Raw genomic sequence first — 17621 nt, 5'->3', positions numbered from 1 at the left:
ACACTTTCTAAACAGAATCAAAAAGGAAAGGTAAAGTGTTAATCACAGGATTTTGCCTCTATATTGTATGTACACAGTAGACATGCAAGTCACCAACATGCATAGTCAGATACAACACTTCAATAAGGAGGTATCATAAAACCTTTCGTAAATCAATAATTCCTCTGTCTAAAGCCTGCTTAAAGACATGTCCCAAAGCTTCTACCTGTTAAACAACAATCACAGTGTCAAATCAAGTTGTTATAGGCAGGTTTGGCATACCACGGCCAACAGGTGTATTCACACGAAGGTGGGACCACATAATGATATACAATCTGTCAATACTGTATTCTCAGTTCCAGTTCTTTTGTATGACAGATGTACATTCAATTTACATATCCAGACTTTGATCTAAATCTGCCTTAACATTTCCAATAATCTACAACTACTTACACTTTTTAAGCCCATTGCAGATTCCAAATAAGGGTTTTTTTTACAAAATATTTTCCTATTAAATGAATTATTTATTTCATTACTAAATCATTACACATGTTACTGAAAGAAATTATATATATATATTTCATAAAACTATTTACTCCCATTTCTCTCCTTTCCACTGGGATTAAAAGAAATGTATCTGGAGGTCATGGAAAAGCAAATAAAGTTAGGACCAACGGGTTAAGGTTGTATTGCTCAGGCGTGAACAAAAGAAAACTGTAATCATGATGCATTTGAGTCTTATCACATGCATGATCTTGTAACCCTCAAACAGACCTTCTGACCTTAACCTTACTGCACACCTCTGATCCTTTTTATTTATCTCTGCTCTTTATACTCTGTCACTGTATAAACTCCTTTTTATACCCTCAGATTTAAAGATTGGGGGCATGTTGTTTTTGTGCTGTCTGTTGTCAACATTAACCTTGCCCATCACTATTGCAGCATAAGAAGCAGGGCTTTCATACTTGGCATGCCTGTTCTTTGTGACAAGGCCTTTCTGCTGGTACCAAAATATTTGATCATTTGACCTTGACTGTGTGACTTTTGACCTACATTTGAAAAAAAATTTAACAATGACCATAACTATTGCATCATAAGAGGTAGGGCTTTCATATTTGGCATGCCTGTTCCTTGTGACAAGGCCTTTCTGCTGGTACCAAACATTTTAAGCATGTCACCTTGACCATGACCTTTGACCTACATTTGTAAAAAAATCATTACCACAAGGAAGATATAAATGTTTCAAAAAGTGTGCATGCAGTTAGCACATGCCTTACACAGTATAGTTTTACGGTCCCGCTTCAGAATTGTGTCGCAACTGGGGGAATAGTGTTTCATAAACACACCTTGTTTTGATTGTTAGGATTTTTGCAGTTCCACCAAAATCTTGAAATCAAAAAAATTTTTTTCCCGGAGTAATCAAAGCAGTTTCACCAAAATCTTGAAATCAAAAAATTTTTTTTCCTGGAGTAATCAAAGCAGTTTCACCAAAATCTTGAAATCGAAAAGAGTTTTTTTCCTGGTGTAATCAAGTCTTGAAATTTTTTTCCCTACCAAGATCCTTAATAAAGTATAATTTTCTGTTTAATTTAATTTTCATGATATTTATCTTTTGTGACTTGATATCATCCTTGAAAATAGAGAAAAATAAAAACTCCTAAAAAAATCTACCTGAAGTTCACATTACATAATAAGTATGATAATTCTCGAATCATAGATTGGGTCAGTTATTGTAACTTGTAGTTGTCTATAAATATCTGAAATGTTCAGCTCTGTAATTGTGATTCCCAGGTATGCAGTAGGTTTTAATCCTGACATTGAGAAGATGAAATGTTACAATAAACTGTATATGTATTCAAATGAGCATTTAATAATTCCAAAGTTAAAATCAATCCACTGAATATGAATGATAATCTAGGTCTATCAGTACTAGTATCAGTTTGTCAATGTTATAATGTTAAAAGCTATATATGGTTACCCCTCTAATTTTGCTGTGTCTTGCATTTCTCTTATAACATGGGAAAATCTTACTAAATGAAAAAAAAAGATGAAAGCAAAACTGATTTTTTTCAATCTATTCCTTTTTTTCATTTCTTATTCATGTTTTGACTCTAATAAATCTTTCATTTACAATTTAAACAGAAGGGGCTACCATATTTCTACATTTAATTGGGCACCATAATATAATAATAATGATATAAACACACAACATTTACTTAATGATAAACCTTACCAACTGTTTACAGTTCATGTTATACAGGATTCTTTCTGCGTTTTCACTATCATGGCGACTTTCCATAACCGCAAGCAATAGTTTGGAAGCATTGTTCTGAAAGACAAACAAAATCAAGAATCCAGTATGCGAGTGAACAACTTATACTTTTTACCACAGTATCTTTAATGAAAAGGTAAAATGTTATTGTCACTAAATTAATATACGAGTTGTGTATCCATTATCAATATTTTGTGGTGCATTTAACAGACTTACAACAATTGTAAATTTGAATATTTGGAGAAAACAATTATAACAAAAGATCAATGGTAAATGAACCAGTAACCCTCTACAGTCTGACTTAGGACCTACACTTTTATGCTATAAATAAACCAGTAACCCTCTACAATCTGACTTAGGACCTACACTTTTACGCTATAAATAAACCAGTTACCCTCTACAGTCTGACTTAGGACCTACACTTTTATGCTATAAATAAACCAGTAACCCTCTACAGTCTGACTTAGGACCTACACTTTCATGCTATAAATAAACCAGTTACCCTCTACAATCTGACTTAGGACCTACACTTTCATGCTATAAATAAACCAGTTACCCTCTACAGTCTGACTTAGGACCTACACTTTTATGCTATAAATAAACCATTTACCCTCTACAGTCTGACTTAGGACCTACACTTTTATGCTATAAATAAACCAGTTACCCTCTACAATCTGACTTAGGACCTACACTTTTATGCTATAAATAAACCATTTACCCTCTACAGTCTGACTTAGGACCTACACTTTTATGCTATAAATAAACCATTTACCCTCTACAATCTGACTTAGGACCTACACTTTTATGCTATAAATAAACCAGTTACCCTCTACAGTCTGACTTAGGACCTACATTTGTAAGTAAATAATTGTTATATACAACTGTTTGATGTTAAGAGTTGACAGAAGGTAACTCTAGTAAGAAAATACTCTTTGAATACAGAAAAGAGAATCCTCCATAATAAGAGGCCTAGCGGCCTTGACTGAGACAAGCAATACTGAATATATAGCTTTACATGTAAAGTAAGTAGCTTTCAACTCTCAGTAAAAAGAAAGTGTGACATTGATGGTAGTAAGACTTACATGTTATAAGCCTTTTGGGCAAATACGCATACCATCAAACTATCTTCCTACGCTTATAATTCTAACAAATTATTTCTGATGAAAAATAAACAATGTTATGATCAAAAATGCAATTTTGCTAAATTTACAGTTTTGGTATAGCTACTTAAGACCATTCCAACATAGTCTTTCTCTCACAATTTCTCTTATAACTGAGGGCACTATATTATACATGTTATCTCTGAAGAAAGAATATACTAATTAAAATCTGGTGTTTTGTAGTAGGATGTATTGGTAAGTATCGTTTCTGACAGTTACATGGCCAGTCATACCTTAAGTTCTAACACCAGATCCATGCGGTTCTTGCCGAGAGGGTTGATATCATTGAGGAGCAAGTCAATGATGATGTCTATTCCATTACTCTCATGCATTGCTATGGCATTCTGAAAGAGTCACAAAGTCCAAGAATCAGTGTGTGGAATTATTGCACCTTCTTCTAGTTTTAAATATGAAACAACATCACCAATAAATTAAGTAGAAGCATATGAAACGAATGTAATATAACAGTGTATATAAAATGTTATATTATTGCATTTCATATCAGTTTTAAAAAATCATCAATAATATCAGTATCTAGATAACTTAAGTATCTCAAGTAAATGGCCTCAGGAGAAATGTATGGATAGAATGGAGACATCCCCTGAAGATGTTTCCTGATTTTAATGAAAGGATCCACTATTATCCATAAGCCACGGATTGTACGTAATTTTGTGACAGGATCCCACAAGCCTAAAGACCATCTGGTTTTTATCATATAATTTGAAAGACCGTGGTGACTTTACCTGATTTATGTGACAGGGCCCCTGACAGTATTCTGTGAGTGTAGTGAGAGCCTGGTTGATGAGTCCAACATTATTCTCATTGATGTAGAGTCCCAGCAGCCCTAGACCCCCGGTGGTGCTACCACAGATACAGTCAAGGAACTGAAGTGTCTCACAGACCAAGTTGTATGGCGTCTTATTGTTGGCTTGGTGCCTAAGATAGTTCTACAACACATCATAACAAATAGTGTCCAATGACAATGGAGTTGTGAGCCTCTGGCAAACTAACACTGTCTAATCTTGTCAAAAAAAAGAAATAGGCGAACAACAAAAAAACATTTATAAACCCATGTACAGATGTCACATTGACCGGTTCCACTTGGAAATGGTGATATTGTCAATCTACATCTCTTAATCAGGTATTAACACAAATGACACCATGAATTTATACTGTCACAATGTAACCTTTTAGCCATACAGCTCTGCTATATCATATTACACCTATAAAATAATGAAAAATTATGTAACCAGATATTACTACACTGATTACAATGTTGTTCAGTGATAAAACAATATCTATAACTTTTTGATGATTAATGAAACGATATTACAGTGGGGACATACTTACTTGTAGATCATGATTATGGTTCTCACAGAGAAGCTGCAGGAATCGAAGAATTGGTTTCATCAGTACCACATGTGGTGCGAGTTTTTTCTCATCCTTATTTTTGTTAGGCTTGTCTGCCACTTCCTCTGTAGGGCCATGACCTGACCTTGTCCCTTCATCACTGTCATACTCACGACCATGTCTGAGTGGTACACCCTTCACTATCCTGCCCTTCCCAGATAGTTTCCACTGACCGTTCTCTGATGCATTCTTCTGTAGACGGCCTTCTAAACAAACACCATAGATGTTAACATTTGATAATCAACTATGACTATTGTTCAATCAACTATGTTACAATAAGTGCTCTCAACAACGGTGAAGTTTGTTATTTTTGCAAGGTCGTTTTTCAACATTTTCAAGGGTGAAATAGAAAAAAAAAAAAAGGATACTTAAAAAATTTAATTCATAGAGGGAACCAGCATGTAAAATAACATACTAGAGCATATTGTTTATCAAAATTTTGCATTGATTGGAAATAAAACTGAAAATCATTCAATGATTTTTCGCTAATTCTACAAAATCTACCCAAATATTACACTGCTGCTCTCTTGCAAATTGCCTTTCGCCACATTTACCTCCATTACGGCTTGGTTTACTGTGGTTGAGCTGTTCATGAGGCTGGGTGTCTTTATGTTCTGTCAAGTGTTTGTCCCCCTCACCAGTGTTGACTGTTTGGGTGGCCTTAATCTCCTCCTGGGCATTGAACATTTTGGTGTAGAAGACTTTGAAGAATACCTCAGATTGTTTGTCTGATATCAGTCTTGTGTAAATAGATTTCTGTAATATTCAATACATTAGTGTTGATGAGGACACATGTAGAATGCACATTTAGAAGATTGTGCTTGGACTAGGTCAAAAGCATCTTTGGCTTGGTGCATCACATTATTAATGGAGGAAGAGAAATCAAATGAATTGTAAAAACTTCAAAGCAAACAGGAAAGAAATAATCCAATTCATACTAATTGATCTTGCTGGCAAGGATGAAAGTGTGCAAGGGGTTTAATGTGGGAGGAAACCAGAGTGCATGACAAAGACGTATGTGGTTGGGTAGGTGACCCCTTACCATGCCTTGATATTGCTGATAAATTAACATTTAATCTCCATTTAGCTGAAGTAAGTTAGAGACTATGTAATTTTGTCTTTACAGCAATGCACAGAACACAACATAACAGTATTTACTGAAATTTTTAACACTCTATTCTTGTTTTCAGAAAATTTATATTTCAATATCGTATTCCAATATTTCATACATCTGAATTACTTCATATCATTCTTTTTTCCAATATCCTATTTAATGTAATTCTTTAATTCATACCTCTGTGCAAGCCTGGAGTAATTTTGTGAAGGTGTTAAGTCATACTGTGTAACTATCTATATCATTACCAATGCACAGGAGTAAATATTTTGTGAAAGTGTTTGACCAAATCAGACACCTGAATTTCTTCATTTCCTCCTTCCAACAATGCTTTGCCTAGCTCAACAGTTTCCAAGAAGATTTTGTTACTGGTGTCCTTGATGATCAGATCCACAATGAGGTCACTGGCTCCCTCCTTATCAAGACGACACTGCAACATTAACATAACAACTCATACCACTTGCCGAACACTTAACACCACTATCCTGTGTCAGAGATGATCAACTTCTCAATACAAAAAAGGTTTTTACTAGTGTGTTTTTTAAATGATGTATCTGAAACTTGTGAATATTATTCTTAAGTTGCTACTTGCGTGTGCGTTGTAATAACTGAACATGTACATGCATTAGTGTAGTAATTCACATAACCATTATGAAAATGTTTTACTTGATATATATATATATGAGGAAAAAATCAACATAGAGTAAAAAATGTTTCATATATAAATAATCATGTTCTTCAGAGAAAGACAGAAATTACATCAGGTGGGGGAACAAAACCCATTTAATATATCATACCTGTACATCATGTAGTGTGTTGATTGATTCACTTCCTGCAGCCGTCTTTGAGTTGTCACTTGAGGATCGACCCTGCTGGGCCTTGTGGCCACCATCTCGCGGCAGACGTGGTATCACTTTGCCATAGTAACGTGTCAATAGACAGTGCCTCAGAGCTTCCCCCTAAAATATTACAGTATGTGTTGTCTCTCGAGACCAGCATCATATATACTGTGCATCAATTCAAACTGATGATCAGTACCATACTTTAATTCACACATCTATTCATACTTACAACACGTTGCAAGTGTATATTAGGTCAAATCTGATCTGATACTACATTTACCAGCCCAATTTGCTACAAAATCCATTTAAATGTTAGACATTTTTACTGGCACATTTTTCTGTTCACAATTTGTAAGATAAGTAGAAGAAATTCCTTCATTGCTATATCATTATCAGGAATACATCTTTTAAAAGTCATCTCGTTCATATGAGACTCTTTAAATAAATATTTGGCCCTACTTAAATCAATGAACATATGTAAAAATGAGGTACAAGTCACAGTCATCAATGGCCTAAAGATGCTCAGGATCTTATGGTGACAGACAAATTTATGTATGTCTTGTCCTTTCTGTTGTTCTATCTGGTAACTTTTATCAGCTAGTACCATACACACCAAAATTATTTGATCTTCAAAATTTCTTAAAAAGAGACTCAAGCCTCTGTTTGGCCTCGAATCATTGAAAGTTTTATAAAGGCTAAAGCTAAATATCTTCATCCATTATATCAATACTTCAGAAATAACCTAGAATTGTTTGAAAGAAATGATTATCACAGTTAATGAATCACAAATGAAAAAATAATACTGAAGCAAACATACAAAATGGCAGAGCTAAATACAGAACTGTATATAAAGGTACCAAATCTGTGTGATCTGATGTGCATAATGGTTTGTCAGTAACAATCTTTTATGTTGAATACTCAATTTGTAGTCCAAGCTTCATTTTTCCTTGTTAAATTCCACCTTTACTGTGTCAAAACGGATCAGAACAGCAATTACATGAATGAATTGATAAAAATATCAAAACTAGCAATAAAACATGGGAAGGGGTATTTTTAGTTAACAGAACTAAGTACTAAATATTACTCAATTTCGACTTTCTTTATTTCTAAATATTTCTCGATCGAATCATTTATCCGCATGTTCTACATACAATTATGCATCAGATAAAACAGGTTTTTAAGATGAAAAATTTCATGCAACTGATCATTTGCAAAATAATATTTCATGTAAATAATAAAAATGATTTAGAGTAAAGCTACAATGAATACTGATCAGACTGGCATCTATTACAACAAAATGCTAAATAGATATGCAGGGTCTTTTTTATCCAGACAATTACAGAATTCTGATACATTATATATATATATATCGCAAAAATTGCCAACACATGTAACTGTAATGTTGAGAAATTCTGCTGCTAAAATCACTTCTTAAAATTCAATTCTTTCATTATGGGAGAATGGAAAATAAACTGAAAATTTATGATGAAAAAATCCAAGATACTATTTTTGAAGTTCTTATGGCATGGAATAAAACTGGCCATAGGACTTAAAAAACAGCTACCATATTGATCTAGCAATAAGCCCATGTCTAGTAAATACCAACAAATATTATATCAACGTCTTTGATAAGCCCATCCCTTGACTTTGATTCACTGTTAATGTGTAAGACCTATGGGCTCATTATAGGGTTATTACTGTATCCTCAAAGACCCGACAATACTGTTAATGTGTACAACCCATGGGCTCATCATAGGGTTATTACTGTATCACCAAAGATCCAACATTGTTTAAGGGACACTTTTTGAAATCTAAAATTTCAAAATTTCACTAACTTATACTCGGTATAATGATGTTAAAAAAAGGAATCTAACTGCATCTACTGTTATGTCCTAGGACTCATCAGTGATCTTGAATTGTTGACACCTACAAAGTGACTGAGGAAACTCAAAAAAGGTTGAAAGAAACGTTAAAATCTCAAATCTCAAAAGTCAATATTCAACATTCAATAAATTTTGTAATTTTAATATAGGATGACTTAAAAAGAAAAACATCAAGGACATGCATTTATTCTGGGTTGTGCCACTATTCAAATGAAATAAGATGTGGAATACAGCTTAAAGCAAAGATTCAGCAGAATAAGAGCTGCTGACCATGTGTTGGTAGGATACACAAAGAGTAGCTGTCCTGATTTTTTACTGTATCACTGACAAGTCCAAGTAACAATGCTGCTGTATATTATGAAGTATATGTTACAGTGTAGTCCAAACTTTACATGAGTTAGTGTTAGGCAGTTGTGGGACCAATACCACAGTTGTCGGTCAAGTCATTATATCAATACTACAATATTCCTGGTAAGGGTGTTTTACTTGAAACCTTTGTTGATGAAATCTTAAATAATTTTTTTACACTAATAATCAATAATGAAGTAAATATTGATTTTGATGTTAATACTAAGGTTAAATCTGAACCCAAGAATATTTAAATACTTCCTTCTGAAACAAATCATTATATTGTTCAAACATATCTTTTAATATTCTTATCAATTGTAAATCTCAACTACATTATGATTTCTAAGAAATAACATTAAATTTCCATGTCCACCATACTGCTAATTACAAATAGTGTAAGAACTACATGTAAAGCAGAAAAAAGCCTGAAATCCACAGTTCAGAAGGGCAAAGAAGGAAGAGACCCATAGGGACTGCATCGCTCACCTGGATCTCAATGCCCAGCAATGTTATACATGCCTATAGGTTGGCTATTTAAAATATTTCCTAATTAAAGCTCAGTCACTTAATCCCTTTGTTGAGATAGGGATCTAAACTAATTTCAAATACATCTCCTCTTAATAAATTTGCTCCATTTCCCTTTTGGGCCCAGCACTTTTTGCTCCAAGCGGCCCTGAGATCCATCATTTATAAAAAAATTGATTTCCCCTCACTAAAAGATGCTTTTGACCAAATTTTGGCAAAATCCAATCATTTCTACAAGAGGAGTAGGATTATAAAAACTAGGTCAGGATACACCTTTTATACAATATAAGTTCCCATTCCTTTAACAATGCTTCTGACCAAAATTTGTTCAAAATCCCTTCAGCCATTCATAACTAGTAGTGTTTTGCAGAAAAAGTTGACAGATGCAGACAAATAACTGATGCCACAGAATCCCTAAAGCTCACTTGGCCCTTTGGGCCAGATGAGCTAAAAATAATACTGAAAAAGAGAAATTTTGATAAAAAAAATACATGTACATCTAACAGGGTGTAAAGTAACTAAAGGTGACAATTAGATGGAATGTCTATATGGGAAAGGAAACATTAAGAACTAAACACCAAAATAAAATCAATTAGATAAGACTGTACATACTTCTAGCTCTGGTGGAACCAAGATTGTGTGTTGGAACGGTATTACATTGTAGTTAAGACATGCTGCAGCATTTCATCAGTTATGTGTGCCAAGCTTTCCATACAATTGTGCTCAAAACTGGTTTTAATCTGATCCAAATTCAAGTTTGCATCAAGTCAACTTGAAAATCTATGCTGTATGGAGTTTGTTATTTTTTTAATATGATCAGTATTTACAGGTGCAAGAGTCATAAAAGTTCGAAAGAATCAAAACATATTGATTTCAGTTTCCATCAAAAGGACTGAACTATTGATGTCTACTGGTTACTGGGCATGCGGTAACCAGGGACAGAAGACTGCCTCTTCATTTGTCACACCAGAATTGGAAGCATAATAAAATCCTTGCAGATATAGCCTACATGAATATTTAACTGATCCACCAAAAATGCTCTACACATGCAGTTACGTTGTGACCTTTTTAGTATCTTACATATACTGTACGTGTCCTCAGTCAAGTAAGTCCTTGTCCTCTAAGAGGATTATTTGTCAAATGTTCTTGAAGCAATCTTGTTTTAATGATCAAGTTACCTTGCTCTCTATCATCTAAGTAACTTTGTTTAATAAATTATCCACATTATCAACCTCATACCATTGCCTTGTTAGTAACCTAGACTACAACCTTGTCAACAATAACTGTGTCCTAAATGATTTTGAATGTAATCACACAGTCTTGAAAATAATCTCTATCCTTTTAATATTCTTAATAGTAAAGCACACACTATCTTGACAAAAATTTGTGCCCTCTAAATGTCCCTGAATTTTAATCACACAGCCTTGATATAAATCTGTCTGCTAAATGACCTTGAATGTAAATCACACGCTATTTTGACAACAAGCTGTGTCCTCTAAATATCCTTTAAGAAAATCATACACCATCTTGACAACACTATTTGTCCTCTAAACGAACTTGGAAGTAATTTACACACAGCCTGACAACAACTTTTGTACTCTAAATGTCCTTGACTATAAATCTCCCAGTCTAGACAAAAACCTGTGTCCTCTAAATGTCCTTGAATGTAATCAGTCATCATTAAGTCTGTTTTGTCTCTTTGCCATCATTTTGTTACACATCAACCAAGTCCACTTTTACCTGTTACTATATGCAGGCACTGTTTCAGCAGTATCTAAACATCTAATATCTCAATCCTTATATTAGCAGGTCTAATCAGGCAAATACTAAGATTTTGCATCATGTTCCTATCAACTCTGTAAACTTGAATTGACCTTAGCTATTGATGATGATCTCTAATAGCTGGCAGAAGTAGGGAGTGTTGATGATAGAATGATGATAAATTTACTTGGTTGATGTATATATGGCAATGAAGGTCATGGTCACTGTTAATATCACCGTTACATATCTTACCCTTCTGTGGTCATCAAGATCCTTTTTACCCAAAGCCTTCACATCCACCTTGAGTAAGCCATAGTAAACAAGAAGTGACAAGGGTCAAATCAGGGTCAAATTAGTGCAAGTAGCCAAAACCATGATGGTGATCGGGGGGAAATAGGGGTAAACCAGTTCAGTGAGTTAAACTAGCATAAAGTTATTATTACTATGATAATATTCTTTAAAAAATGTTCAAAAGGCATCAACAAAGATGGTTAGGTTAAGGGTTGATTAACAACTGTACTAAAAGGACATTTTGTCATCGTACTGGAAAAGGTCAAATTAGTAAAATAAGACAATGAGAGTACAGTTTGACCTTTGAACTTTAAGGTTGAAGTATACTGCACTTATGATAAAGTTAAATTGACCTCATTTTGCAGAAGAAAATAAATGAAACTAAAGATTTCATAGTAGGTGAATAGAATATAATATGACCATGTTTTTTTAAAATGAAAGTGCCATGGATAATGATGTACTAATAAACCAGCGATCACCATTCCCCATTACAAACAAATGCAGCATGGTGAAACACAGAGCATCATATACACAAATTAAGAAATTGAGAAAATCATTAACAATAATCTGAAAACAAGTGGAAACTCAGAGGTGCCAAACTCCTGCTCTTGCCAGCATGATAGCAGTGTTCATAGTGGTACATTCAGGGCCATGTAGTCACGTCAATTCAGTCTTTTAGCATGCTCAATCTAGATCTGTTGGAAACAGTGTCTGTTCATACACTAAACCTATAAATCTGTTGTCACACATGGGGTGTCTATTCGTAAACTAAAACTGGATCTAAAGTCACACACATGATGTCTGCATGTACACTAAACCAGGATTTGTTGTCTCACACAGGATTTCTGGGATAACACTAAACCTGAGCCTTATGTCACACACGATATATCTGAGTACACGTCATCTAGATGTGTTGTCACACACGATATCTGTGAGTTCACAAAATCTAGATGTGTTGTCACACAGAGACTGTCTGTGAGTACACAAAATCTAGATGTGTTGTCACACAGAGACTGTCTGTGAGTACACATAATCTAGATGTGTTGTCACACAGAGACTGTCTGTGAGTACACATAACCTAGATGTGTTGTCACACAGAGACTGTCTGTGAGTACACATAATCTAGATGTGTTGTCACACAGAGACTGTCTGTGAGTACACTTAACCTAGATGTGTTGTCACACAGAGACTGTCTGTGAGTACACATAACCTAGATGTGTTGTCACACACTTATCCGTGAGTACACATAACCTAGATGTGTTGTCACACACTTATCTGTGAGTACATATAACCTAGATGTGTTGTCACACACTTATCTGTGAGTACACATAACCTAGATGTGTTGTCACACAGAGACTGTCTGTGAACACACATAACCTAGATGTGTAAAGAAACATAAGGTGTATGCGATAAAAATATAATTTGTTTTAAGACTTAAACATCAAACATTTTTTCATTTTTCTACATCTTGTATTATTGTCAATGTGAATGCAATCTGGGTGACTAATAAATAAAATGTTTATTTGGACACCATGATTTTCCTTCTATCACCCAGACTGTATTCATATTGAAAATGAACACAATCTGCTGACATTTCAATATTTATTACATTTCAGATTTTTTTAACAAATCATAATTTTCACTGTATGTTTATTTGCTGGAAGAACTGCATCAAGACTAATGTCAAGCTAATGGGGGGGGGGGGGGGGGGGCTCTAATCCAAAACATGAATATGATATCATAAATGGATATAACTACACTGAACTGAGTAAAGTACAGTATATTTAGTTTCAATTAACAAAATTCTTTCCATGAGTAATATTACAGTATTTCTATCACAATCCATGAAAACTGGCTGAATGTACCACTATGAGTCCAAATAAAGGGTAGCAAATCTCAATATGAAGGTATCTCTATGATGATAAGACCAATGCTGGAATTATTCTTTTAAACTTAAACACTCATCAAAATATTGTGTTCTAGCTCTGATTAAATATTGTCTAAAAAATATAGCTGATTATTACACTAATCAAAAGATCCTGAAAAAATGATATTTTTTTGTAGAATGATTTTTTGTTAAGTTTTAACGATTCTTATAAATGATGTTTTCATGAATTAATTGATGAATTAATTACCAGAAATCAGAATTTCATTTACTAAATGACATTACTTAAAAGAGTAAATGGCCAAATACTGCTCAACGTCTATATGGTTAAAATTCATTGTTACATATTAGGGCTTTCATCAGTATAAATATTCCATTCAACTTTATTACCTTTCAGTACATATTTATCCATTATTGAATGTACCAATAAAAAATTGAAATTAATAAACCAATCCTTTGTCAATAAAAATTAAAATTCCATAAATAGAACTCTGAGGTCATAATTTATGTGCATATTTCAGATTACAAAAATATTAATATTATGAAAGTAGCCTGGAATACAACAATAAAACAAACATCATATTACTGTGCATTCAACAAACAGTGGATCATCTAAGATCTTTATGTACTCTTATTTGGGAATCATAATTCAGATCTTAAAGCTGTTATAGTGCTGAAAAGTTTTTGCTGTATTCAGAAAATATGTAGCAGTATATAACTTCCATACCTCTGGTATCTTGCAGTTAGATATTAGATAATCCACTGTTTATTTATGGATTCACATTTATAAAACCAGATATTAAGTTCTCAAAACTTACAGACACCCATAATTTTTCTATAAATAGCATCCAATCATCAGACAAGCCATCTATGACAGGCCAAAGAAAATATTTCAGGTTCATATAAAAAGAAATCTTGTTGAGCTACCCTATGACAGGTATTTGACTGCTGTGCAATGTGAAGAGGTACAGTAAGTTTACCTTGTCTCCGTATTCATTGTCAATAGTCATCATCTCCCGAAGAGTCTGCAGCACCTTGATACACAACTTGTCCTCTTTTTCTTCCAGTAGACACTCGGTGTGCTTTATCAGTCTGTTCACCAAAATCATACATTCTTTTATAAAATATTGCAAAACTTTGTGAAAAGTGGAAATAACTAAACCTGATATAGATTACGCACATCTACAATGTACAAGGATTATTGCCATAAAATTTTGTGAAAATCCATTCAGTGGTTTAGAAGTAAATGGTACATCATTGAGTTCCAAATGGGGTATAAGTTTCCAAAAGGGGGAGATCACTCAATTCCAAAGGGGCATAAGTTTCCGACAAAAGGATATAATATGACCTGATATAGACTACACACATTTGTAATGTATAAGCATTATTGTCATTCCATTGTTTCATGGAAATCCATTCCATAGTATAGGAGGAGTATCCCCCCCCACCCCACACATACTTTGTTGCAGGTGGTAAACCTAGTTAATTGGTACCCATAAGTATTATAATTTTTTAATTATATTAAGCACCAAGACAGAAAATAAAGTAAATATTTGTGATATTTGATATTTGACATTCAAAACACAAATTAAAACCAGGAACATAATTTATATCAGCAGCTACTTTATCCCTTACCTCGATATGAATCCTCCAATTTCACACTGAGTACCTGGAGGGAAAAGCTGCTCTGGGCAGTGAAGAACATCAACAAGGACAGATAACTCTGCCTGAACTAAAGGTCGCAACTGGTCTTCCAGCAGATCCACAATATCCTAGAAGTCAAAAATTTATCATCAGGTAAGATCAGGTAATTTTATTAATTTATGCATAGCTTCAAATGACCCGATGAAATTTAGATTTTATCAAAGGGAGCCCAGAGTGTAACTGATGTTTACTAGTCTTCCATCAACTGGACAATAGGATGACCAAATGGAATATTCTATATACAGTGACCCTTTCTACCCGACTTGTTTGTTGTTATTTGGAGACACTCTATAATGTTATTGTAGTCACAGTCACAGCAGATAGATGATAGGATGTTCAATTTATAGAGACCCTCTTGTCTTTATGATGTAGACTTGTCTGTTAGAAGTTGTTACCTGGAGACCCTCTATAATGTTACGGTAGTCACGAGAGATCGATGGAATGGACTCTCTCTTCATCAGCCCCACTGTCTTCCATCTCATGGCCGTATTCTGTGTCTTCTGATTCTTCTCAAACAGAAGATTCACCTGGCTGTCCAGATCAACTGGAATGGCTATCCCCCGCATCTTAGCTGTGATAAACAATTGTATAAATTATAACAGAAATAGAGAGACTTCAACTTTTATTCAATTAAGCAAGGTTCACTTATGTACAGTATCACTGAAATTTTAAAATCTTAATGCGAATGGTGATACTCATTATTTCAGGCTGCAAAAAGAGAAAGAGAGCTGAAAAGATACTAAATAAAACAAATTTTAAAATCAAATGATACTGTTTAAACATCTGCAACACTATGCAAGAGAATTATTTTTCAGTTAACAGATGTCTTTTATAAATGAAAACTTTTATAAAAGAAAACTTGCAGTAAGGATGCCTTTTTGAAAAACCGGGTAAAACCAGTGATCATACGACACAAGATAGAACCGGGGTGTCGTAACTCTTAAGATTTTTAATCCTGCTGTTACATGAAATAATTGTATTACATGGACAAGAGTCTGTAACTTACCTATATCTGCCAGTGTTTTGATGCATGTCTCCACATGGAATTTCTGTATGCCAGTAAGCCACTTGCAGTGTGACACACGGAAAGCCCCTTGTAGCAGTCGCACAAAAACTGGCTGTCTGGACTATTACGACAAGACAAAGTTAAATGACAATAACAATCGTTTCTATCAATGAAAACTGTGATGGCATTACCAGCATGTAATCTGAAGTATAAGTATGGTTTCACAAAACAATTTTAGTCCCAAAAAAAGTGGCCTTAACCATGAAAGATTAAAATGGCAAAATTGGATCTAATTAGCATATTCAACAAACTCAGATGCTCAAAAAAGGTTAAATTCAAAAGCATTTTGGACAACTGAAAAATCTTTCGGCTTTTATTTTTAAACAAAATACAAAAAAAATATGAACAAAAGGAACGTCATTTCCAGAGAATAAGGTAAACATTATCTGTGTATCTTTTTTTTTCTTTCTTTGTATTAAATTGACATACTTCTATTTTCAATACAATATGGAATAGATGTAGATTACTTGTGAGAGAAGCACAGATACAGCTTAAAACTAGTCTAGCGATATCATATAATGAAAAGTCAAAATGACAACACCAATGCATTAATTGTACTAATCAAGAAAAAAACACAATACACAGAAGCAACTTCATTACAATGTAAGCTTTGTCAGTTCTCTTTATATTTAAAACATAAATAAAGAATAAATGAGATTAATCATATTTAAGAAATTGGGAGCATGGTTTGTGATTTCTTTATTCTTTACTGATTCCCCTTTCAGAAAATATAACTTGGATTTTTTAATTAATACATCTATTATCTGCCTTTAGGCTTTGATCAGGCAAATGCAGTGTTCCTGATTTCAGTAACTCATTTAACGTCTATTTTAATTATATGGCATATGCCAAGTTAATACAAAAAAACCCCAAACAATCAAACAAAATCAAAGAAGAGGCCTACATGGCTTGTATGGCAAATACCCATACACATGTACAATTTCTATAGATTAATTGACCACATTTGACCTAATAGATATGGATCAAGGTCATTAAGTTTTTACTTTCAATGCCTTCATAGAAAATTTACCTTTGAATTTTCAAAAAAAAAAAATTCAGAAAGAAAGATGATTAAAAATTTGAGACATCTGATGCTAATATCCTTGAATATATCACAAGGTCAAGGTTTTTATCTCTAACAATAGCACTTGTATTTAGTCCTTTACAATGTTAAATTCAAATCAGTATTATTGAATGCCCTTCATCCAAATATGATGACCAAATTCCTTATAATAAGAATAGTGACACCATGTCATTATTGGCTCAACCTCACTGGCTTTTTAATACTTCCAAGAGATATTGATGATTGCATATTTTCAACAGCTAATCATAGATATGTAAATTCAACCGTTTGCAGTTTTCATCTACCCAAAATACCTAA

At 33.7% G+C, this 17621-nt stretch overlaps 1 protein-coding gene across 1 annotated transcript in view; it reads right to left on the bottom strand.

The window, feature by feature from the left end:
- Positions 1 to 17621, bottom strand: part of LOC132546531 (inositol 1,4,5-trisphosphate receptor-like) — a 111149-nt gene that overhangs the window by 12622 nt on the left and 80906 nt on the right. Inside the window, exons 37-49 of the mRNA XM_060210250.1 lie at positions 16181 to 16301; positions 15570 to 15745; positions 15106 to 15242; positions 14451 to 14562; positions 11547 to 11594; positions 6733 to 6894; positions 6234 to 6365; positions 5376 to 5577; positions 4762 to 5027; positions 4155 to 4358; positions 3645 to 3755; positions 2213 to 2308; positions 143 to 205 (exon numbers count right to left, since the gene is read on the bottom strand). Of these exons, the coding sequence (XP_060066233.1) occupies positions 143 to 205; positions 2213 to 2308; positions 3645 to 3755; positions 4155 to 4358; positions 4762 to 5027; positions 5376 to 5577; positions 6234 to 6365; positions 6733 to 6894; positions 11547 to 11594; positions 14451 to 14562; positions 15106 to 15242; positions 15570 to 15745; positions 16181 to 16301 (1830 nt within the window). The remainder of the gene's footprint in view (positions 1 to 142; positions 206 to 2212; positions 2309 to 3644; positions 3756 to 4154; positions 4359 to 4761; positions 5028 to 5375; positions 5578 to 6233; positions 6366 to 6732; positions 6895 to 11546; positions 11595 to 14450; positions 14563 to 15105; positions 15243 to 15569; positions 15746 to 16180; positions 16302 to 17621) is intronic.

Source organism: Ylistrum balloti, unplaced genomic scaffold (assembly GCF_031769215.1).
Source record: "Ylistrum balloti isolate Yb309-2 unplaced genomic scaffold, AGI_CSIRO_Ybal_v1 Utg369894, whole genome shotgun sequence".
NCBI lineage: Eukaryota > Metazoa > Mollusca > Bivalvia > Pectinida > Pectinidae > Ylistrum > Ylistrum balloti.
The sequence above is the reverse complement of the archived record's forward strand: the minus strand, read 5'-3'. Positions and strand labels throughout refer to the sequence as shown.